Source organism: Eucalyptus grandis, chromosome 9, assembly GCF_016545825.1.
Source record: "Eucalyptus grandis isolate ANBG69807.140 chromosome 9, ASM1654582v1, whole genome shotgun sequence".
In the NCBI taxonomy this organism is placed as follows: Eukaryota; Viridiplantae; Streptophyta; class Magnoliopsida; order Myrtales; family Myrtaceae; genus Eucalyptus; species Eucalyptus grandis.
The window spans coordinates 37,416,268-37,437,538 of NC_052620.1; the positions used below are offsets into that span (position 1 = coordinate 37,416,268).

Genomic DNA, 21,271 nt, shown 5'->3' on the forward strand with positions numbered 1-21,271 from the left:
GTCGTCGGCGGTCGCTACCCTTGCTTGGTCAATTTTTTTTTTTTTAATTTTTCTTTTGCCAATTTTTTTTTATCACAAAGATCTTTGTAAAATGCAATTCCCCAAACACTATTTTGTTCAAAGTACTTCACAAAGGGGCTTTCAAAGTACAATTTACCAAACACGGTTGCATTTTAAAAACACTTTTAACTCCAAGGTCTTTGCATTTCCCAAGGACTTTCTCCAAAAATAGTTCCCAAACGCACCCATAGTTAGATAGTTAGGTTGTCACTTGTTTGATAGGAAACTGGAATTTTATCTCTTTTTCCAGCCAACAAGTCTGTTATCATAAGTTTCTATGACCTTTTCAATATAAATTTGTGGGAATTGGAATCGCATTCCTGGGAAGCTGTTCTTCTTGATCTGCTGAACACCTTTGGAGCTTTATACGGTTCCGGTCTTCTTTCAAAAAACTCCACTCTTGCTGGCTTTGATATCAATGCGTGCGAGTATCCGTATCTGATCTTGTTCTGCATCAGCAGAATTCTACAGGTCTGACAGGTCTGATTTTCATAATAGATATTCAGCTGCGTTTATGGTTTTGTATTAGTAACCTTCACTATCGTGCATTAGTAACTTTCCATGTTGAAGAATGTGACAGTTTAGTAGAATAGTTCTCCATATCTTATCATGGGTAGAAGCTTAGAATCATCGCTGGAGCCTAGATACTTAATTTCTCTATGGTATTATGAAAATTCAGCCGAATGCATACCGATAAATCCCAGTGCGATGTCGTATTGTGTCATACGTGAGGTACGGGGCAAGCTTTAGCTCCTTATATTGATACACTGCAAAATCGGAAAGTCGATCGATCAGTGAGAAGAACCCATCGAAGCTTTGTATATCAGACGCAAGGATACGAATTGGTCTGCTTCTTGGTAAGGATGCTTTCCAAGAAGAGCTGAAACAGATGCAAAAGAAGGTAAAAAGGGGTACGAGGCCGACGACATCCGGCGAAGAAACGAGAAAAAAGAAGAGCTCCAACCAGCTCGCTTAGATCTTCTGCATGTCATGAGATGAGAGTTTCCACGCAGCAAAAGAACATTTTAATGTAGAGAGAGTACAGTAGAATTCTTAAATAAAATCCTTAATCGGATGATGTTATAATCCAGTGGATTAGATGGTATATATATAGGTTTTGTTGGCATTAATGAAATTTTAGAGGCAGCCTCCAGTTATTGGACTCAAACTAAAACGAAAAGGAGTAGGTATATTAAAAGTTCAAAAATTTACGTCGAAAGTTTTATTAAGTTCTATAATTATCATAAAAGTGCAATTGAAGTCTAAATTTTTTAAAAAGTGCAACGAAATACTAAAATTTGTCAAACTAGTTTAATTAGGTTCTTCTGATGATTATAATTTTTAAAAAATTTAAAATCCGATTATGCTTTCTAATAAATTTTAGGATTTTATTGTATTTTTTAAAAATTTTAAGTCTTAAGAATTTTCAGTCCATTTTTCTCGACAGAAAACAAGAGGAAGTAGAGGATGAATGAGATGATGAGAAGGATAAAGCATCAAATCCATCCACACATTTTTCCCTTCCTCGAGAAAGCACAAGCGGGGAAAAACATGGAGGCTGGCATCCTCCATTCCCTCGCTCCTTGTCCGAATTCGCCACCGCCGTCCGTCTTCGCCTTGACAACCTCCTCAACCGCCGCCGCCGCCGCATCTCCTCCCCTCCTCCTCCTCCTCCGGCGCCGGCGTCGCCTCGCCGCCGTCACGGCCAGCGCCACCGGAGGCTCCGGGAACGACGAGCGGAGCGCCCCCGCGCCGCCGGTGACGCCGCCGGACAAGGTGGAGATACGGTTCCGGAGGGGGTCGAGGAGGAGGAGGCAGCAAAGTGAGGACGGGGCGGGTCGGGTAGCGGCAACGGCGGCCACGGAGAGGGCGCCGCCGACGCCGAAGAGTTGGGAAGAGATGAGCTTGGTGGAGAAGGCGTTGGAGCTGTACGTGGGGGAGAAGGGGCTGCTGTTCTGGCTCAACAAGTTGGCCTACGCCTCCATTTTCGTCGTGATCGGAGCCTGGATCCTGTTCAGGTTCGTGGGTCCTTCGCTCAATCTGTACCAGCTGGACACTCCTCCCCTGGCGCCGACCTCCATTTTAAAGGGCTGATCGTATCCAAAGCTCGCGCTCGTTTCTGCTCCTGAAGAGCAAACAGATTCGATTTCTCCCTCCCTTGCTTTCCCCCCTTTTTTGGTCTTTTCCAGTTCGGCACTAGTTGGTCTATAGAGTGGAGATGTTTATAGCTATTGTAATTTGGATGAAGATCCTAAGTATAGATTGCGATCAGCTCATACTTGTGCCGAATGCATCGACCCGAAACCCGTAATGCATTGATGCAGCTAGAGAACTCGGATTAATCCTGACCAACTACCGGGTTTTTGGATCGAGTTGTGCAAATTTGACAGTACCAAGTAGATAAAATAACTGAAGTTGTGAACCCATGTTGCCGAAAAGCTACACTGACGACGGTAGCAACCAGCTTCATCAAGGACTTGGATCAGCATAAGCTTCAAGAACGATCTGCTAACGCCACATTCTGGATTACTACTATGCTTGCCACTTCCCAGTAAAATGCATATCCTTCTGTGCAGGATCTTTCTATTGATGGGTTGCTTGGTAGCTAGTACTGATCATTTGAACGTTGCAAACAAAAGCAGCGGTTGCAACGCGGACACGAAATGCTGTTCTTCCCCTGCCCGCATGAACTCAAGTCGGTGGCAGCCAAGCTGTACGGTGCTTGCGCCCAAGAATGTGAAAACCATCCCAAAAGAGTTTTGTTGCCGCTTATCATTGTTTCATGGAAGCATGGCCTTTGGCCATGGCAACCGCTTCTCTTCCCTAAATGACATGACATGAATATCTTCCTCCCTGTCGAGTTCTGAAACAAGCCTACAGCGCCCGTCTGAGAGGGCCATCTATTCCTCCGGTTCCATTAATGACGCTAAGGCCACCGTCCGCGAGAAAGCGTCGATGTACTGAGATAATGCATCCGCATTCGACTTATCTTCAGCTTTTGACTTGGCCACTCGCTGTGTCTTCACAGCTCTCTTGTACATTTTGGGCTTTTTGTTCGGACCTGACTCGTGCGCTCTTGTGGACGTGGCTCGTGCCGACGAACACGGGCTACTCCCCTGCCTTCCATCTCAGTAATGAGATACTGCTCGTGTGCACCCTATGCCGGGCGTAAGAAACAGGCTGTGCAGTGGTGGCTCTCTGTAAGGATGGTCGTTTCTCTGGCCTCGATCATAATTCCTTGTGCTCCTACTGGTGCACAAGTTCAGTGCGATGGCGCCTGCGGGGTTTCGATCCTTTTTATCGATCACTGGAAGGCGAGGACTCACAACATGGGGCTGTCACTTCCGGGAATTGCATCTTGATCGCAATTCGTATTTCAAGCCTCTGGCATTTCCTCTCCTTTCAGATCCTCAGCACCCTTGTTCGATTTCTCGCGTGGTCCTATTACCATGAATGGCACCAACCAATGCTCCTTGCATCCACCAAAACTTCGGGTTTAGTGCATGAGTGCGAATTCCTGGCCGGGCTCGATAGACAGTGGTCGATCGGACAGCTGCAGTTCTCTTATGGTCGAACCTCAAAATGCACCTGCAAGTTCCCCTAGTATTAGCTCAGCTCGAACAACAATCAGAAAGCAAAGTTGCATCAATGTCTAGAACCAACGAGCTTCACCTCCACACATTTTTCATAAGTCGCGAGATCGATGCCTATCGCCTTGCGACCACTGTACTTGTAAAGCGTCTTCACCATCCTGTATCTTTCCCTCAACATGGCAAATGTTTCTTGAGCTCGAGCTTCTTGTACTCCCCACTCGGCTGCTGGGTCGAATCTTCATCCGCATGATCCGATGAATCCTCAAACGGCACGGCCATTCTGGGTTCCACCACCTCCTCTTGCTGATCCGATTCTTCACAGAGCCGGTCATCCTCACATTAGTCATCAGGTAAACAGGCATCACAAGAACCGAACATGATATTCGGTGTGTAAAATCCCTTTCACCGTGACTACTGACCACAATTCGAGATGAAGAACTCAACAAATTGATAATCGTCATCTCTTTGTTGCGTTGAGATAAACGTCTTACCCTCTGCGCAAACCACCAAGCGACGTATTGGCGGGAATTCAGCGCGCCTGATTCGCCGACTTTCGGAGGTGGTGTCGTGTCACTGCTTTGGGCTTCTTTTGTTGCTTTAAGTAGAGTCATACTTCATCGTATCACAGTTCAACTTCCCATTTTCTGCATGAATTTGAGTGTACTTAAGGATTGGTCCCTAGAAACATTAGCTTTCTCAAATTTAGAGGACTGTTGGCAATGTGCACGACGAGCGTCTGTTCTGGTTATGAAACTTAGGCCTTTGTTTGACACGCAGATAGACATCCATTTAGTAATTCACCTATTTCTTTTGTCGCCAATCTCCCATTTATAAACGATACCATTTGTCGCTCTAATGAAGTTATGTTGATAAATGCATGATGAAATATTCAATTCCATGACTTTCTCTTGCCCTCGCCCAATCCGTATTTTATGAGTTTCTTTAGATTGAGTTAGATATTGAAGTGCTTAAATAATATAAATCGGATATGAGTCACTAAATTTGTATTGCATAGAAATGCGTTAAAACAAATTAAATGGATCAATTTGGATCGAATTATTTTCATCCCATCTGACTTACCCATTTGACAAATGTGGAGATTGGCAACCAAATCAATCATGTCACACTATTTCATTAATATGATCATTAATGGGTTTTGAAAATATAATTTAAATAGTATTATCTCGCCACATGATGTTATTATCGGTAGAGTTATGTCTCATAAGATAAGATGTGAAAAGGAATTCAGGTCCACGTGGCACTTAGAATGATTGTGATTTTTCTGAGCAATCACTGACGTCGGCTTCTTCCAACGAGAAAAATGAAGCAGACCCCCTGCCGCTCTTCTGACATGATCTGCAGCCATAGCACTTGTCTCCGATTCCATGGTGGCATCCCTCTTCGGCGAGATCTCGACCCTCCTTCCCACGAGGACCTCAATCCAACGGTCCAAAACATTCCAAACGGAGGAAACGACGGACGGGCGAATCTGTCACATCGACATTGGTACAAAAGAGGAAAGATACCTTTAAACTTAGTGGCATACCGATCCGTAGTTTCAACTCACAGTTGGTCTCTTCTCTGCCATTCTGTGATCAGCTGAAAGCCCACCAATTTCATCTGGTTCTTGGTTATGTCTTCAGTTCACCGATTTAAACTTTTGGGATCTTCCGAATTCGTGGCATCGAGTCGCACAGAAAATCGAGTACTTTGATGGGAAAAACGAGTGACCCTTAATTCAAACATGAGCATTGACCCTCTTGCTGTGTTTTCTGAAGTAGAATAAGTTCTGAGTGTTGGAAAGAGTTCAATGGAGACCAAGATGGCTGGTGAAGGACAAAAGTCCAAGGGATGGTTTTGGTGGGTTTTGGTGACTGTCATAGCAGTTCTGGTGATTGTGGCGGTTGCGCTTACAATTCTGAAGGACTTCCATTCCAAGGCGGCGAAGGTCCACCACAGTCCGGTCGAGCAGAAATACGCAGATGCTCTCGGAATTGCTATGCAGTTCTTCGACGTTCAAAAATGTCCGTCCACATGTCCTTCTCAAAAAAGATAAAAATAGTAGATGTTTGTAAATGTTGTTAATTTTGTTGATGCAGATGGGCAACAGGCATCAATTCAGACGTACGGTTGTAAATGTTTAGGCAACCACATCCCCCTCTTCGCCCTCTGCTATTTATTTTTTCTTTTGTGATTGATAGTTAGCAAAATGTTGAAAAAGGAGATAGCAATTCTTCTCTGTGAAAATCTTCTTCATAGTGCTATATGTTCCTGCAGCTGGTCAGTTGGTGAACAACAGGATTTCTTGGAGGGGCGATTCAGGGCTTATGGATGGCAGTGGAGAAGGCTTAGACTTATCGAAAGGAATGTATGATGCAGGGGACTCGATGAAGTTCAGTTTCCCCATGGCTTTCACTGCGACAATGCTCTCGTGGGCGATTCTGGAGTATGGAGATCAGATGGATGCGGTGAAGCAGTTGAGAAATGCACAGGACTCGCTCAAATGGATCACTGATTATCTCATCAATGCTCATCCTTCACCAAATGTGCTCTATATTCAGGCAAGCCTAGTTCTTAAAAGCCTATGATAGACGTTACAAAGTAGTTTCTCGACTTTTGCTTAAATGGTACTCGTGCTTTCATTTCACAACTTCTCAGATGATTTTCCATGAGAATCAAGCGGATGATGAGATGGTCATCAGAATCTGTTGTCGATTGTCTTCTATGAACCTACAAAACCTATCTCGCTTCCTTTCCCTGATTCTGTTTGCTAGCCATTTTTGTGCTGCAACATCAACTTGTTGCAGGCGATTGTAAGCATGACTGATAAGCCAGTTTGAATTGTCAATAGGAACTGAGATTCTCATTTCAGTATCCCTGAGGCGTTCATTCTCAACCGCCAAATTGGCCAGTCTAATATGAGCATTCGAAGAGGAAGCGCCTGCTTGTTTATGATTTTGATCCTTCCTTTTTTTGGCTTTAAAATTTATATATCGTGTCGTTCTTGAAGGTGGGTGATCCCGACTTGGACCACGAGTGTTGGCAAAGGCCCGAATCCATGACCTTGCAAAGACCCCTTACACAAGTGAACACGTCGTATCCAGGAACAGAGGTTGCAGCAGAGACTGCCGCTGCAATGGCGTCGGCTTCTTTGGTCTTCAAGAAGATCAACTCCACTTATTCGAGTTTGCTGCTGATGCACGCGCAGCAGCTATTTGCTTTTGCTGATACCTATCGGGGTTCCTACAGTGTCACAGCCCCCAGCGAGCAAAGATTCTACAACTCTTCGGGCTACGGAGATGAACTGCTTTGGGCAGCTAGCTGGCTCTACCTTGCGTCTGCTGACAGATCGTACCTAAGATATGCAACGATTGACCATGGACAGGAATTTGGTAATTGGAGACAACCGAGCTGGATTAGTTGGAACGACAAGCTTCCAGGAGTCCAGGTATATCTGAGGATCCTCTTTTTCCTTTTACCTCATGGAAGTGGCTAAATTGTGTTTGTAGTGTGTACCTGTTTGTCGAGCTAGGATTTCATAACTTAGGGATGAGTCTTTGCCGTATGGAAAACAGGACATGACTCTTCTTGATTTTCAAGCAGGTGTTACTATCGCGTGTAGATTTCTTCGGAGCGAGCGAAGTTCCGATCACTGAGAATCTCGCGCTCCAGATGTATAGGGAAACTGCTGAGATGATGATGTGTAGCCTTCTGCCCGATTCGCCAACTGCCACGTCAAGCAGAACAGAAAGTAAGCGCCTGAACACGGATAAAAAGAAATTCCTTTTCACGATTTTATCCGGATAGCCCTCTGATACTGAGATTTTCTCTCATGAAATTTGGGCTGATTTTTTCTTCTGAAGCAAAACATGACTTCATCAGGATCCAGATTGGTCCTGTCTTCTCTTATTTTTCATTTGAGGAATGAGATTGCCTGTGATCCAGGTGGGCTGATCTGGGTGACTGAATGGAACTCACTGCTGCATCCCGTCGGCTCTGCATTTCTAGCCGTCCTTTACAGCGATTACATGCTCACTTCTGGTACCGAGGCTTTGTTTTGCAGCGAAAGATCCTATACACCAGGCAATCTTCGTGATTTCGCGATTTCACAGGTACACTTTGATGCCGGAATAGTTCATTTTTTTTTATGGTCGGCTAGGACTCGTGCCATGTCAACACTGCTTTCCAGGATTTAAAGTCCTGAATTCTTTATCCGGCTCTCGGGATTGCAAAAGCAACAAATCTAATGTTGTCTATTTTGGGTCCAACACCTTCATCTTCAACAAATCCATGAAGAGCTCAATGTTGGCAACCTGGTTTCTTTGCCTCTTTCCAGAAAGCTTCTGTCAATGTCCTTGAAGAAGATACTTCTAGTCAATGCAAACCATAATCATTGTCTAAACTAATTCAGCGCAAATCATGCTCATTTTAAGTTTAACTGCTCCTTGTTCTCGTTTCAAAATTTCTCAGGTGGATTACGTGTTGGGCGAAAACCCGATGAAGCTGAGCTATCTAGTTGGGTTCGGGGAAAACTACCCTCAGTATGTGCACCACAGAGGGTCTTCCATCCCGGCCGACGCAACCACAGGGTGCAAAGACGGGTTTAAGTGGCTCAACTCCTCCGCCCCCAACCCGAATGTGGCGGTCGGAGCGCTCGTGGGCGGGCCCTTCCGGAATGAGACGTACAGCGACTCCCGTAACAACTCAATGCAAGGCGAGCCGAGCACTTACAACAGTGCGCTCCCGGTTGGCGTCCTCTCGGGTTTGGTCACGTCCTCTTCGGTGGCGAATTCCTTCCTATAGGGGTGGCGAATCCTTGTACAAATGTTGGATGTCGCGTCCTCCGGCGGCTCGCTAGGATCTTGCCTTTCAAAGAGGAGAGAAGGTGTTCCCCAGCACGCTGCAGGAGGGTATGAGCTTTTTGCCAGCTTCTCTTGGAAATGAGGCTTCAGGCTTTTCCAATTTGTTTTGCTGGAATTCAACATCTGGACAATCCGTGCCCATTTGAATCATGTGTAAAGAGTTCCCTTCTTGACTGAAATGGGTCAGTCTCAGAATTTCAGGTCTTTGTGAAGTTTTCAGATTGCTTTCACTTGATCGTTTGATGCTTAGCTTTGTTCCTTTTTCATATAATGCAGTGTTTTTGAAAAATATTTTACAAAAATTATTTTTCAGAAAAATAATAATATTTTTCAGTATTCGGTTGAAACTTGAAAATAAACTAAAAAGATATTTTCTGCAATGCAATATGAAAAATTCAATTCAATTTTCCTCTATGAACTCTTTTTAATAATTTTTTATTTTTAAAAAATCTAATTTTTAATTATTTTTCTTTTTTCATTTTGTACTTTTGTTTTTTCTTTTCCTCCTTCCTTCTTTGTTGCTAGCCATGGTGACGGCTGGTGACTGGCCAAAGGAAAGCTTGAGCTCATTGGCCTAAAAAAGGCTTGTCAATCTAGCAAGGCCTGAGGTCGTGAAGCTCACTTTCTCTGATTTGGTGAGTGGCTATCTCCAACTCAAGCTTGGTACAGGCCATCGAGGCTCGTTTGTAGTAGGTCACCATGATTAGCAATCGATCGAAGGAGGAGGAAAAAAAATAATAAAAGAAAATAATTAAAAAGAAAATAAAGAAAGAAGTGGGGATTAGTATGAGTGTTTGATGAGAGAGTGAGAAAAATATTTTCCTCTGTTTGAAAAGCAGAAAATATTTTCCTTTTACTAATAAATTTTTTGTGAAACGGGCGTCAAAAAATTCAAAAAATGTTTTTCATGAAGTGAATGAAGCCTTTATGATTTATTAAAATTCAATCATATTCATTGTATTTTCCTTAAGAAATTGGCCTAATGTAAGAACTGAATTTCTATAAATGCATTAAGATTTGATTGATACTTTGAAAAATGTTCTGATCTAGCAAATAAACTCTGATTCTAATGAAATTGGAAAGGATGGAAAGTTGTGGATGTTCTCTACAACTTTTATGTTCATAACTTTTCTTGATTTCGAAAGAAAGATTTTCAAATTTTCAATTTACGGAGAGACATTCAATCAGGATGTTAAGAATGGGTTCGACTTCAGTTTTTTCTAAATTCCGAATTCATATTACAAATTGATTTTGACTAGCAAATAACCTACCTTGGTGAAGAAAATGGGAATAATTATAATCGGAAACTAAGGTTATCGGATAGAAGCCCTATTCGATATAAAGACGGGGCAGATTATATCTTTACGCTTGGACCATAGAGATGGAGGGAAAGCTAACTTAGGATATTACTTGACTTTTACTCAAAAAAAGAAAAAAGAAAAATAGGGAGAGAAATGGATTTACTAACAAATAATGTTAATCATGAGATTTATTAATTTCTGAATGAGAGTACATTAAACTTACATTTAATTCATGAAAAATAAATAATTTAAAAAATACTTTCCTAAAAATAATCTTTTGTTCCGTTTAAAATAATCAGTCAATACCACCTGTGGTGGTGGCGTAAGTGGTTGGGCATTGGTTTCTCTCACGAAAGGTCCAGTGTTTGATCCACGATGTCGTTTGCCTTGAAGGAAAGGAACTCTTGCATTGGTTTCTCTCACGAAAGGTCCAGTGTTTGCATATGTGGTGGTGACTCTTGTCAGTCTGGTGGTTTCACTGTCGTCAGGGGTTTCTTCTTTGGCGAGCAAAGGTGATGGTGACTCTACCTGTCGTCCCAGGGTTTACTTCGTGACTATTGCATTGTCGGGGTTCTAGGTAACCAAAAAAAAAAAATCAGTCAATAAAAAATGTTTTCATCAATGACAATAAATTCAATAACTTATGTGTCAACATTTTTGTAATGATAAAAATATTTTTTTCATTTATTTTTTTATAGTTGATATAATCAATCAAATTTTAAGGAAAATATTTTTTAAATTATTTATTTTTCACGAGATTAGAGAGGTTGTGAATGAAATTTGACATGAAGTTTTTTTTTTTTTTTTTGGTAAGGTGAAATTTGACATGAAGTTTTAGGGGTTAATTGTGAGAAACAAATATCGAAATAAAAGGGGAAAAAAAGAAAAAGAGAAAAGGAAATCGAAAGCAAACGCAACGGCCAAAAAAAAAGGCAACCGGAAGGAAGGAATTAAGCCCCCGCTAAAACCCTAATCCCCAAATTCCCGCTCGATATTGAACTCCCTCGTTCGTCGAGTTCTTCAGTGCAATCCGGAATCCCGCCTCGGAATCGCCGACGACGATGTCCGCGAGGAAGCAGGGCGACGGCCAGCCGGAAGACGGCGGCGCCACCGCCGGCAAGCGCCTCAAGATCGCGAAATTCTCCGAAGATCCCGAGAAGAAGGTGCCCCTTCTTCCCCGTCCCCTCTCTTTCTCTTTGCATTCGCAGCCCAGTCTCCTACTGCTAGAACCTCGAAGTTCGGGTCGCGACATTGAAAGCGACGGCGGGGTTGTGTTGGGAGGGAGTTGTTTTTGCATTCGCCGGCGAATGAGTGGAGTGATGGGACGGTCGGTAGGTCGGTTTGAGGCGTTTTCAGTTTTTTTGATTTGCTGTTGATGTTGTTGCTCCTGGGGTTGTTGCTAGGGCTTGAGCCGGAGGCTCAAGGACGCGGAAATCAGCTTGCCGATCGTGTACGGAACCATCGCGTTCTATCTTGGTAGAAAGGCCAGTGAGTAAGTATCGATAAATTATCGATCTTTTAGTTTTGGGTTTGTGTACTGTCGGTGGCTTGATGTTGGCGCTGATAAATGAGCGGTTTGTTTGTCTCCACCGTGATAAGGTCCCAATCGCATAAGTGGACGGTGTATGTCCGCGGGGCGACTAATGAGGATCTCAGCGCAGTGATCAAGCGGGTCGTGTTCCAATTGCATCCCAGTTTCAACAATCCCACGAGAGTCATGGAGGCTCCGCCTTTCGAGCTGTCAGAATGTGGCTGGGGTGAATTTGAAATCGCTATCTCCCTTTTCTTTCATCCTGATGTTTGTGACAAGCAGTTGGATCTGTGAGTTCTTTGTGCTGTTACTTCATCGATTTGTCCTTGTGGGAGGCAGTTTTCATTTACCTGTTGTTTGGCTTGTAGCTATCACCATTTGAAGCTGTACCCGGAAGATGAGTCTGGTCCTCAATCAACCAAGAAACCAGTTGTCGTTGAATCTTATGATGAGATTGTCTTTCCCGATCCTTCAGAAGCTTTTTATGCCCGGGTTCAGAATAATCCAGCTGTTATAGTGCCGCGGATGCCCGCCGGTTTTAACATTTCTGCTCCTGGTAAAGCTTCATTTTTATGTCTTCTGATTATCTATGCTTGCCCTTTGTATGTTTTGTTTATTCTATATACCCTGCAGTAGCCCCAGAAAACACTAGTGAATGGGAGAGAGGCGATACTAAAGATCATCCTCTTAGTCAGTGGTTCATGAATTTCTCAGAGGCGGACGAGCTACTGAAGCTCGCTGCAGCTCGCCAGCAGGTCAGAGAGGCCTTATTTTGTTCCTGTTTATCGTTCATTCTTAACTTTCTTATGCTTGTTCTGAAGTTGTTGGGAATAGGCATCCACATACATTTTGATGATCTTGTGATATTCAAAGAAATTAGGATTGGAGTTTGGAGCTTTTAAGTGTTGGCTTGCATCTATGGTGTATTCGGGATAGGAAGTGGGGTGGGTGGTGTTGAGTCAAGCAATTTTGAACAAAAAGCGAAGGGACGAGATTTTGATGACAAATTTCATCAGCACATTTGAACAAGCACCTGGCAAGAGGGGCTGCTGCTGCCACCAGCTCAACCCCCCTCCTCTCCATCCCCGCTTCCACACCCCCAGAAATCTATGTCTCGATTTTCTACCATGTGACACCTGGATAATAATCTTTTTTCTCATGTATTTGTTAAAACTGGAATTTTGGATAGTGTCTGATGTCACGTACAGTTGGAAATTGGAAATACTCATTCGTTCAGTTCGCAATAATGCATCCTTCATCTTTGTTTGGGAAAGAGGTTTAAAGGCTGGGGAGTTGTGTTAAAGGTTAACAATGTTTAAACATGATTTGCATTTAGGTGCAAGCTCATATTGTCAAGCTGAGGAGACAACTTAGTGTGATGGATGGGATGCCTCAACTGTCAAAGCCAGCCCCTGCTTATGAGTAAAATGTCATGTGAGACTTCTGAAGTTTCTGCTTCGGTTTTCTCATGCAGGAACTGATAGATGACATCGCATAGTGGAGTGGCGAAATATCGTGAAACATTCTCCTTTTGTTGAGTTTTTACTCCTGCAAGATTGTAGTTCAGAATTTGAGAATCTGAAGGAAAAGGTTCTAACCATCTCTTAGTGAAGAATCTGGCTGAATGAGGAACAAAGAAATAAATTATCACTAAATTTATTTCTTTTTCTACGCATTCCAAATGCATGTCGGTTAGTGTTAATTACATTAGCCATGGAAACAGTGTACTCATCATCCTTGGTCTATTGGGAATCCAATCTGGATTATAATCTGGAACATTCCCTATGGTGCATCCGTCCTAATCAAGCCTCTCCCCTCTGCCTAAGTAATTTTTTCATATGCTATACTCCGTAGAATGATAGTCAAAAACTGTGATTACCTATAGGCATGGCTTCTTTGTCATTGGCCAATAATCACGATGAGAAATAGAGTCAGTTGTAAGTCAGAACTACTATTCCAGATGTTCAGAAAAGTACATGAAGACAGCTAAACATATACGAGGGGATATTGATGAGGGAAATGTAATTACTTTTTACTTACAATTTCAATGATTGGGGGGAGCTTTTTGTTAGTTTATCGAAATGAACACTTTTATGGATTTCACATCTTCTATTTTCTTGGAATGCTTGTTCTCTTTCCAAATTTGTCGATAGCCATTCATGGAGATGATCTACGAAAATTGATGGAGCTCATATTTGTGAGGTGCTCTTCTTGGAGGAAGAAGATTTTGCTCTAATGGTAAGTTTCGGATATTCAGTTTTTTTGTGCCATGTGTTCATCTATTTACTAAGTAAGAAGATTATGGGAATGACTAGTTCTTAGCTTCTTTTTTTCTCACTAATTGTGTTTTAGTACCAAGATGGCTTGTATTTGTCCATGTATTCAACTTTGGCATTGTATGCTTCATATAAGTTTGCAATATTCAATTATTGCACAGTACATCTTGTAGCCATCAACGCATGAACAGTAGTAGTAATTAGTTGTATTTCAGATAGTTTCAGAATGCCAGTAGTTCTTCTTCTTTTGAGGATTCCTCATTTTCCTCCACTTTGTATCTTTATTATTGATCATATCTTGGCACATACGAATCTTTTCAAATGAAGCTTAACTCCACTAGAGAAATTCTTGGGTGGGTGGTTGTTTTACTTTGCTATCCCAGTTAGCTTATGTCTTTAGCTTGGGTTGATCTGTTGTGACTTCCAGCAATTTTGGGAACCATTTGTGGGAGCATTTAAATAGTTCACCTAACAGTTTAAACTTTTGTGTCAGAGATTCTACATCAAAGTAGGAGGTCCTAAGTTTAAATTTCTTAGCCTCTAATTGTCTCTACAATTATATATCTTCACACTTTAGTCTTGGGCAAAATCCAAGCCGGCGGAGCATTTATCTTAAACCACGGCTTCACCTAATGGCATCCACTTCTAAAACACATGGCAGCACAAACTTTTTAACCATTTAATGGAAAATACTGCTCTTAAACTGATATTCTGCATTTCTCACAAGATTTATATGTCCTAGTGTGATAGATATTTCTGGGATTCTGCTGCTTCATTCCATCTAGCATTTCTCTATATGGTTGTTATAAAGAGGAACGTGCTAAAATATATGGTGGCTGATTTCCTAGTACAGCTGTTGTTATTATAACTGGTGATTACTTTTAATTTCTAGGAATCTAATGTTTGCGTTTTCTACAATGATTCCAACTTGTCTTAGATGCTCAAAACTGAGTCAAACTCTTAATTTGTTAATCTTTTAAAACTCTGAGTCATTCGGGTGACTTATGGTTCTGTATTTGCAGCCATGGATGTGTCTATGTTATTGATGACATCATGCTTGTTGATTATTTTTATTTGTTCGTATCTTCTGATTAGCTAATTTTATGGGGATAAGTTGTTGGAAGCAAGTTACACAAGTTTTAATACTTTTCGAAGAATTGTGAGAAGACATGGCCTTTGTCTTGTCTTTTTAAAGTAGTTAGAAGACTATGATAACCAAAAAAAGAAAAGTTCTTGGAAGACAAGAGTAACATGGTCATCACATGTTTCTATTCCACGGTTTCACCTTCTCTTCGGAACTGTTGAATCGCTATTGGCAGATATTTTTCATTTCTGAATTGACAAGGATAGGTTATCCTGTACATCTTGTCCTTATTCATGTTACCTATTTTCCCCTCACAGAACATGGGCAGCTGCCTCTGCAGACAACCTGCTGGCTTCTAGTATTCTCATTATGTCTGGCTTGATTGATGTTCCTTACTCAAGAAGTTTGTATTAGCATCACAATTGTGTGAAACATTATTTTTTAAGTTGATTTGGCAGGTTCTGCGAGGACTTGGTAGTTATGTCCAAAATTTGGTTTGTGTTTACTAAACACTGTTTAGTACTCATTCTTGGTTTGGTTTTTGTTGACTTTCTTTATAATGAAAAGCAAAAAAGAAAAGCTCTCTGGGCCTCTCACCTCTTATCCAGTGAGTATGAGTGGTGCTTGATTTTATCAGGAATTTTACATGTCCTTAAAGTCCTATGGTGTGTGATTGTTGTGGCTCAGAATTTGGCAGGATCATGTGGGTGGGTAGTCCTTTAATGCAGAAAAAATAGTCATAACTAACTGGAGCGTGTGAAAAACTCGTGCTGCATTTGTATCTGAACACTTCGATGATTCAATCATGCATCGTGCCCTTTGGTACCTTTTTTGCCTGGGGGTCCTCCTGAGATGATGAGCTTCCTCCTGGTTGTTTTCATTTGTTTTGACATCTTTTGGACTTGTATCCTCGTCTGATGGAGGCTTTTTTAGCTTTTCCATGTTGGATTGGTCCACAAGGGTATTTTTTTCACCTCCTTCCCTTTGAGAAAAATTGTACCTCGAGATGGAGTAAATTGTATCCAGGGAAGTTATATGTATCTAATGCTTGAATCTTTTTTTTTGCTGTACTGAGACGTCCCCTTTAAGAGGTTAATTTCTTGCTCTTGAAAAGGACTCTTGCCGTGGCTTTTGGTGGGGAACCTTAGAGGCAGCCTCCTTAAAGGACCCCGGCCCCCGCCCCCGGAGAGAGGAGGGGGGGTTCGCCTGAAATATGAATAGCGAAAAGAATATACCGTGGGTCAATCTATTGGCAATGATTTTTAAGCTGTCATCGATTGGATTGAAGTGGACCACATTGACCCTGGACCGTAGCACGGAATTGCCAGTGAGCCATGAGCCATATAGCTTCTCAGTTAAATTTACTTCGGAAGCTATCTGCCAGACACCAGAAGAAATGGTCCACTGGCCGGATCCGGCTAGTCTTCCTCTTATGTGTATAGATGTGTAACAGTACAAATGGAGGCATGGTCTCTCTATGAAGTAACTCAATTACTCATCGCTCTGAGTCCTCAAAGAGTTGAAGGGCAAAGCCAAAGGGACTTCGGGCCGTTTGGTTCGGCTTTTGGGGAATGCATTTGCAAAAATGCAAATACCTTTAGGTGAAGGGGTTTTCAAATACAAATAATGTTTGGTTAAATTTGTATTGAGAAACAAATTTGGCTAAAATACCGTTTGGGAAAATTTGCATTTGTAAATAACTTTTATTAAATTAAAAATACAAAAAAAATTATATTTTCTTTTTTGAAGTCTGGTCATCGGACCATCGAATCCAACGGCTGGACTGCCGGATCTGGTGGTCGGATGGTCAGATCTGGCTGCCCGGGTCGTGTGACCTCAGGTGACCGTCGCAAGGGGTTGGGCAACCCTTGGCCAGTGGTCGTCGGCCTCCGATTGGCTTCCATGCAGTGGTTTTAGAAAAAAGATGAACAGTACCGAGGACTTGCATTTCGAAGATGCAACTTCTCAAAGTATCTTAAGACTTGCTTTGGGTTAAGGGCCTTTAGAGCCATTTGGAGATGCAATTGCATATTGCCAAAGTCGTCCAAAAAATCAAACCAAACGCATTTGCATTTGACCAAAGGACTTTAGAGTCCAAAAGCTCATTTGAAAGGCTGAACCAAACGGGGTTTACGATGCGCAAGGTTGAGGCATTCGGGAAGCATCAACAGACCATACAGTGGGAAAAATGAAGCAACACATGCGTCACGATTTTGTCAGAAAAAGCATCAGGGGTTTTGTCAGAAAAGCATGAGCGGATCTTAAGACAAAGCAGAACGAAAATGACAACGACGGAAGTCGTGCTCAAAATAACTCGAGTTTTGATATTTTAATTGACATCAGTATGCGGTAAAGCCTGACTATGTTAGTGTTGTTTTGCCAATCTTCGGTCTCAATTTATAATTTCACCTCTCGAGCACTGAGTTACCAAGAGTGATGATTCATGCGAAAGAGCTCGGCAAACGAAGAGATCACTAGCTTTCAAGGGTACCGATAGTAGACGAATTGCCATGAAGAATTTGTTGCGCTCTTTTATGTTAAACATGCGACGTAACCGACGCTAATGCATATGGTAGTGTCATTGTTCCACAACCAAAGAAGTTCCTGCTCTAAGACATCATACATGGCTCATGCGACTGCAGTGTAACTCAGAGCAATTGCTCTAATACTCAGCCGGAGTACACAGTCAAGTGCTATAAAAGGTTAAAGGTTGAAGACGACGAGAGTTCTCTATCTTCGGCCCTTCCCTTAGGCCGGGAGAAGATGAAGGCTTTGACAAAAGGTAAGGGAATGTGAAGTGAGAGCAGAGAGAAGATAGGGTCTCAGTCTCTGTCCATCGTACCTCGGTGGCATTTTTTAGTGTTACTAAGACCTTTTGCCAACTCATTTTGGACATATGCAACTTTATTGAAACAAGTGGGTAATCGAGTAAGAGAGCTGAGATCAGGAGGCCCCCTCTTCTTTTTGTTCCTTTCTTCGCTCTGTTCTGTCTCCTTTCTCTCAGGAGTTTCTGTCGTCCTTGTTCGGATCCACGAAATGTGCTTTCTAATAATAGCTTTACTAGCCAGTTTCCCAAGAACCCAAAGCTCGTGAACCCCAATTCAGCTAAGCCAACTTGTCGAGCCACGACCATCAAAACCTAACTAGTCAAAGCCTACATTGGTCGTGATACGTGCTTATGTGAACTGGTCATGACCAATCTCTCTCTCTCTCTCTCTCTCTCTCTCTCTCTCTGCGCTGCAGGTGCTAGCTTCGTATCTATATGAAGATATTTTATTTTGATGTGAGCAATCCTCCAACCTGAATGGGGACACCACCCATTGCATAGAGACAAAGTTAGATTATATGTAAGGGTCCCCTGTTGCCCTACGAGAAAGGAGCATTTTAGGGCACTACCCCAAAGCTCATTGGCATGGGCACCGCACGATTTTCCCTTGCCCTTTCTAATTTCAGCAAGCCCAGCAAAATTACCAAATAGTCTTTCCTTTTATTTACTCTGTTTTTTACTTTTTCCTACTTCTAACATGTCACATGAATATGTTCCAAATTGGTACCACCTATATTAAAAAGAACATTAACAAAACGGACACAGAAGAGTGAACACCCCCTATAAATACCTCTGCATCTCTTCACTCCTTCACCCATCACCACCGCCTCCCTCCTAGAACTTCCTCTCCAAAGCCTCTCGACTCTTCCCAAAGGAACCCCCCCAAGAGAGAAACCCAATAATCTCTCCCTCTCTCCAAGATCAAACAAACACACAAGCGCACCTAAGAACACTGGACTAACTATATGGCAATGAAGAAGTCAAACAAGCTGCCTCAGACAGCGGCCATCAAACAGATCCTCAAGAAATGCTCGAGCTTGGGCAAGAAATCCTCAAATGGGTACAACAGCAATGAGGAAGCTGGCCTGCCAGAGGACGTGCCGAGGGGTCACTTTGTGGTGTATGTAGGAGAGAACAGGAGCAGATACATCGTCCCAATCTCCTGGCTTGATCACCCCAAGTTCCAGGGCCTGCTTCAGAGAGCTGAAGATGAGTACGGGTTCAACCATGACATGGGAATCACCATCCCCTGTGAAGAAGCGGTGTTCCAGTCTCTAGCTTCCATGATAAGATGATGAGAACAAAAGATGGAGACGGAGACAGAGAGAAGCCCTTTAGGGAAGATTCGATTTGCATTTTTACAGAGTTGGTTTCTGGATATATGACAAATAACTTATCTAGTCCTTCTAGGGGGGCTCTTGGTTGGTTCGGACCAATTTGTGACGGATATTTGTAGTGTCGCGTTTGTGGTTTTGCATGTTACATGTATGAACGGAATTGATCAAGAATTGCTTGAAATTGTCAAGAGTAACTTAAGAGCAGTGTCCCTTGTGCTCTTCATTTTTCTTCCTCTCGATCATAATCCTAATCCCATCCTTCCTGACGGTCAATAATGTCCAGACAGACAAGGAAGTGAAAGGACATAGAGTGCTTTTTTCCAGCAATTCAAGTCAGAGACGATATTGCAGAAAAGAGTGATGCTAGCTCGACTGAAACGGGTCCATAAAATTAATATGCTACGTGACGCGACAGGCTTTATCTTCTTCCCTTTTTTAAGCTGTCCAGGTGAAATCGAAAATTATATGGTAGTCGGAGAGATAGAGAGAAGAATGCATTATAAAACATGCATGCCATCAGTTTGCCCTATAGAAAGCCAAACATACGCTCCATGCTTTTCTACTCCCAATTCGGCATCGTAAAGCCGCCAAGTACACCACGCATAAAACAGTCAGAGACAACAATTGCCAACATTAGAATTATTATTTCTTTTTTGTTTGGTCGATCTCTTTTACTGGGTTTCTTGTGTTCATACTACCAACCGGTGAGTTAGCTAAGAAGGTCCGATTTTTTACATATATATCCCAGGCATGCTCTCCTCCTGCTGTTCAAGACGTGAAAGGCCTGGAAGAATTGCCGCATGGTTTGAACCCGGCAGTCTTAACGGCAAGGGATAACTATATATACAGAAGGCAATTTCAGTTCTCCATCCAGTTCACCATTTAAGCTAAATCCATCTTGGCAAAGGAACGAGGCGATGGAAACGAGTTTGTTTAAAGGGAGTAACGTAACTCAAAGCGGAGGAGTTTCATGCCCGGCAATGACTCAGACATGCGAAGAGCAAGCCTCCCGTCCCGAGTTTTGTTCCTATCAAGATGTTATTGGTTTGCTATAGCTTGTGCAGGTGCCATTCTAATCTCAAAAGAGTGCTTACAGCATTTTCTGTCCATTTCGATCGAGTGGCTTCCCCCTTTTTGACATGCACACGAGATGTCAATACATTTAATCAGTTGAGTTGAATCGCGTTCCTGCCGTAAGCGAGTGACTTTCTATCCATATGCAGAAACTTAACGTATCCCGCGAGAAAAATCAACTCTCTCGATCCATTTTGTACACTTGGACACATTAAGATGACGCTCATATGACTTTTATAAACTTATTGACAATCGTGTCATGCTCTGAGAATCTATGGACTCTTTTAGGAAAGTTTACACCTCAGTAACTCTAATTATTGAGAGAGAGAGAGAGAGAGAGAGAGAGAGAGAGAGAGAGTCCCAGAATACGCTAGTGTTACTTTTACAAACTTATTGACAATTGTGTCATGCTTTGATCATCCGTGGATTCTTTTCGTGAAAGTTTGCACCTCAGTAACCCTAATTATTGTGTGTGTGAGAGAGATTCGTGGATTACGCTTTTATTACTTTTACAAATTCATTGACGGTCGTATCATGCTCTAAGTATTCGTGGATTCTTTCAGGAAAGTCTACACCTCAATAATCCTAATTATTAAAAGAGAGAGAGTGTGGGATGCTTCTAAATTAACTCATTTGAGGTATTGTCCTTTTTAGTCTATCCTATACCGACCATCACAATTTGTCCTTTGGTGTATCAGCATATACTTTTCCTAAGAGGTCATCTATCCTACTAGCGCTCTAGCCCGAGCTTGTTTAACTTTGGAATTTCAAAGCAAAGCTTTTCGTTACGTCAAAAGGTGCCTTCATGACTCATGAGTAATTTTAGTTCTCTCTCTCTCTCTCAACTTCCAAGCACGCTCTCCCCCTATTTCATGTGCAATTCAATTCATTTGTGCCCCCTTCATCATCTTAAAAGCTTGACAGGAACCGTTTCTTGTCCAGATTATCTGGCCCCAACAATCACTCCCACCCTTGTTGGATCGGGTCATTGCGAAGAGAGAGAGAAGAGGAGTGGGCTGATGCTCAAGAGTTAAAGTTAGGATTTGAACTTTCCGCGTGTTTTATTACGGTAAGTTTACATGGGCGTTAGATAGAGTCGTGTTCAAAAAAGTCTAGGGTGGAGGGAGTTTCCTCTAATCAGAGAACAACCCAACCCTTGAAAACGGGTTTATTTTCCTTTATCCCTAATTGAAGAAAACTTTCACTGACCTCGTTTTTGATTAGTGAGCTGTCACACTTATAAACTTAAATTAAAAGAACAACCGGAGGTAATTTTCTTCGACCAGGAAAAATATACGGTGCCCCCCTTTCAAAGAAAGCCTCATG

At 42.3% G+C, this 21,271-nt stretch overlaps 4 protein-coding genes across 11 annotated transcripts; all 4 read left to right on the top strand.

The window, feature by feature from the left end:
• Positions 1-1,543: 1,543 nt before the first annotated feature.
• On the top strand, positions 1,544-2,482 carry LOC104419663. The gene has a single exon (XM_010031387.3). It carries the CDS (start codon positions 1,612-1,614, stop codon positions 2,152-2,154), a length of 543 nt encoding a protein of 180 aa, XP_010029689.3. The 5' UTR covers positions 1,544-1,611; the 3' UTR covers positions 2,155-2,482.
• A 2,993-nt stretch (positions 2,483-5,475) lies between these two features.
• LOC104419664 (endoglucanase 2) lies at positions 5,476-8,707 on the top strand. Its single transcript, XM_010031388.3, has 6 exons — positions 5,476-5,677; positions 5,931-6,214; positions 6,664-7,101; positions 7,257-7,404; positions 7,599-7,765; positions 8,124-8,707. The coding sequence occupies exons 1-6, from the start codon at positions 5,476-5,478 to the stop codon at positions 8,454-8,456; spliced, it is 1,572 nt and encodes a 523-aa protein (XP_010029690.2). The 3' UTR covers positions 8,457-8,707.
• A 2,027-nt stretch (positions 8,708-10,734) lies between these two features.
• On the top strand, positions 10,735-15,303 carry LOC104419665 (transcription initiation factor TFIID subunit 14b). 8 transcript variants are annotated; one of them, XR_005546634.1, is made up of 8 exons: positions 10,738-10,979; positions 11,220-11,308; positions 11,392-11,637; positions 11,716-11,903; positions 11,981-12,102; positions 12,684-12,781; positions 13,501-13,585; positions 15,025-15,303. XR_005546634.1 is itself a non-coding variant. In XM_018863240.2 (7 exons), exons 1-6 carry the CDS (start codon positions 10,878-10,880, stop codon positions 12,771-12,773), a joined length of 837 nt encoding a protein of 278 aa, XP_018718785.2. In that variant the 5' UTR covers positions 10,738-10,877; the 3' UTR covers positions 12,774-12,781; positions 13,501-15,303. The 8 variants fall into 8 exon arrangements, 5 of the variants coding, with proteins under 5 accessions (XP_039158075.1, XP_039158077.1, XP_018718785.2 ...); XR_001981552.2 differs by lacking the exon at positions 12,684-12,781 and having other exon boundaries at positions 10,736-10,979; XR_001981549.2 differs by having other exon boundaries at positions 12,684-13,585; positions 15,025-15,298.
• A 3,058-nt stretch (positions 15,304-18,361) lies between these two features.
• On the top strand, positions 18,362-19,046 carry LOC104419667 (auxin-responsive protein SAUR50). Its single transcript, XM_010031392.3, has one exon. It carries the CDS (start codon positions 18,500-18,502, stop codon positions 18,827-18,829), a length of 330 nt encoding a protein of 109 aa, XP_010029694.1. The 5' UTR covers positions 18,362-18,499; the 3' UTR covers positions 18,830-19,046.
• Positions 19,047-21,271: the final 2,225 nt, after the last annotated feature.

What these genes read in the sequence shown, in the direction of transcription:
- LOC104419663 (XM_010031387.3), top strand. Translation starts at nt 1,612, where the DNA reads ATGGAGGCTGGCATCCTCCATTCCCTCGCTCCTTGTCCGAATTCGCCA.
- LOC104419664 (XM_010031388.3), top strand. Translation starts at nt 5,476, where the DNA reads ATGGCTGGTGAAGGACAAAAGTCCAAGGGATGGTTTTGGTGGGTTTTG. An exon ending in ACAAGCTTCCAGGAGTCCAG is followed by an intron (nt 7,102 to 7,256) that starts GTATATCTGAGG and finishes ATTTTCAAGCAG; the next exon opens with GTGTTACTATCGCGTGTAGA. An exon ending in GTGATTTCGCGATTTCACAG is followed by an intron (nt 7,766 to 8,123) that starts GTACACTTTGAT and finishes AAAATTTCTCAG; the next exon opens with GTGGATTACGTGTTGGGCGA.
- LOC104419665 (XM_018863240.2), top strand. Translation starts at nt 10,878, where the DNA reads ATGTCCGCGAGGAAGCAGGGCGACGGCCAGCCGGAAGACGGCGGCGCC. An exon ending in CCGAAGATCCCGAGAAGAAG is followed by an intron (nt 10,980 to 11,219) that starts GTGCCCCTTCTT and finishes GGTTGTTGCTAG; the next exon opens with GGCTTGAGCCGGAGGCTCAA. An exon ending in TGTGACAAGCAGTTGGATCT is followed by an intron (nt 11,638 to 11,715) that starts GTGAGTTCTTTG and finishes TTTGGCTTGTAG; the next exon opens with CTATCACCATTTGAAGCTGT.
- LOC104419667 (XM_010031392.3), top strand. Translation starts at nt 18,500, where the DNA reads ATGGCAATGAAGAAGTCAAACAAGCTGCCTCAGACAGCGGCCATCAAA.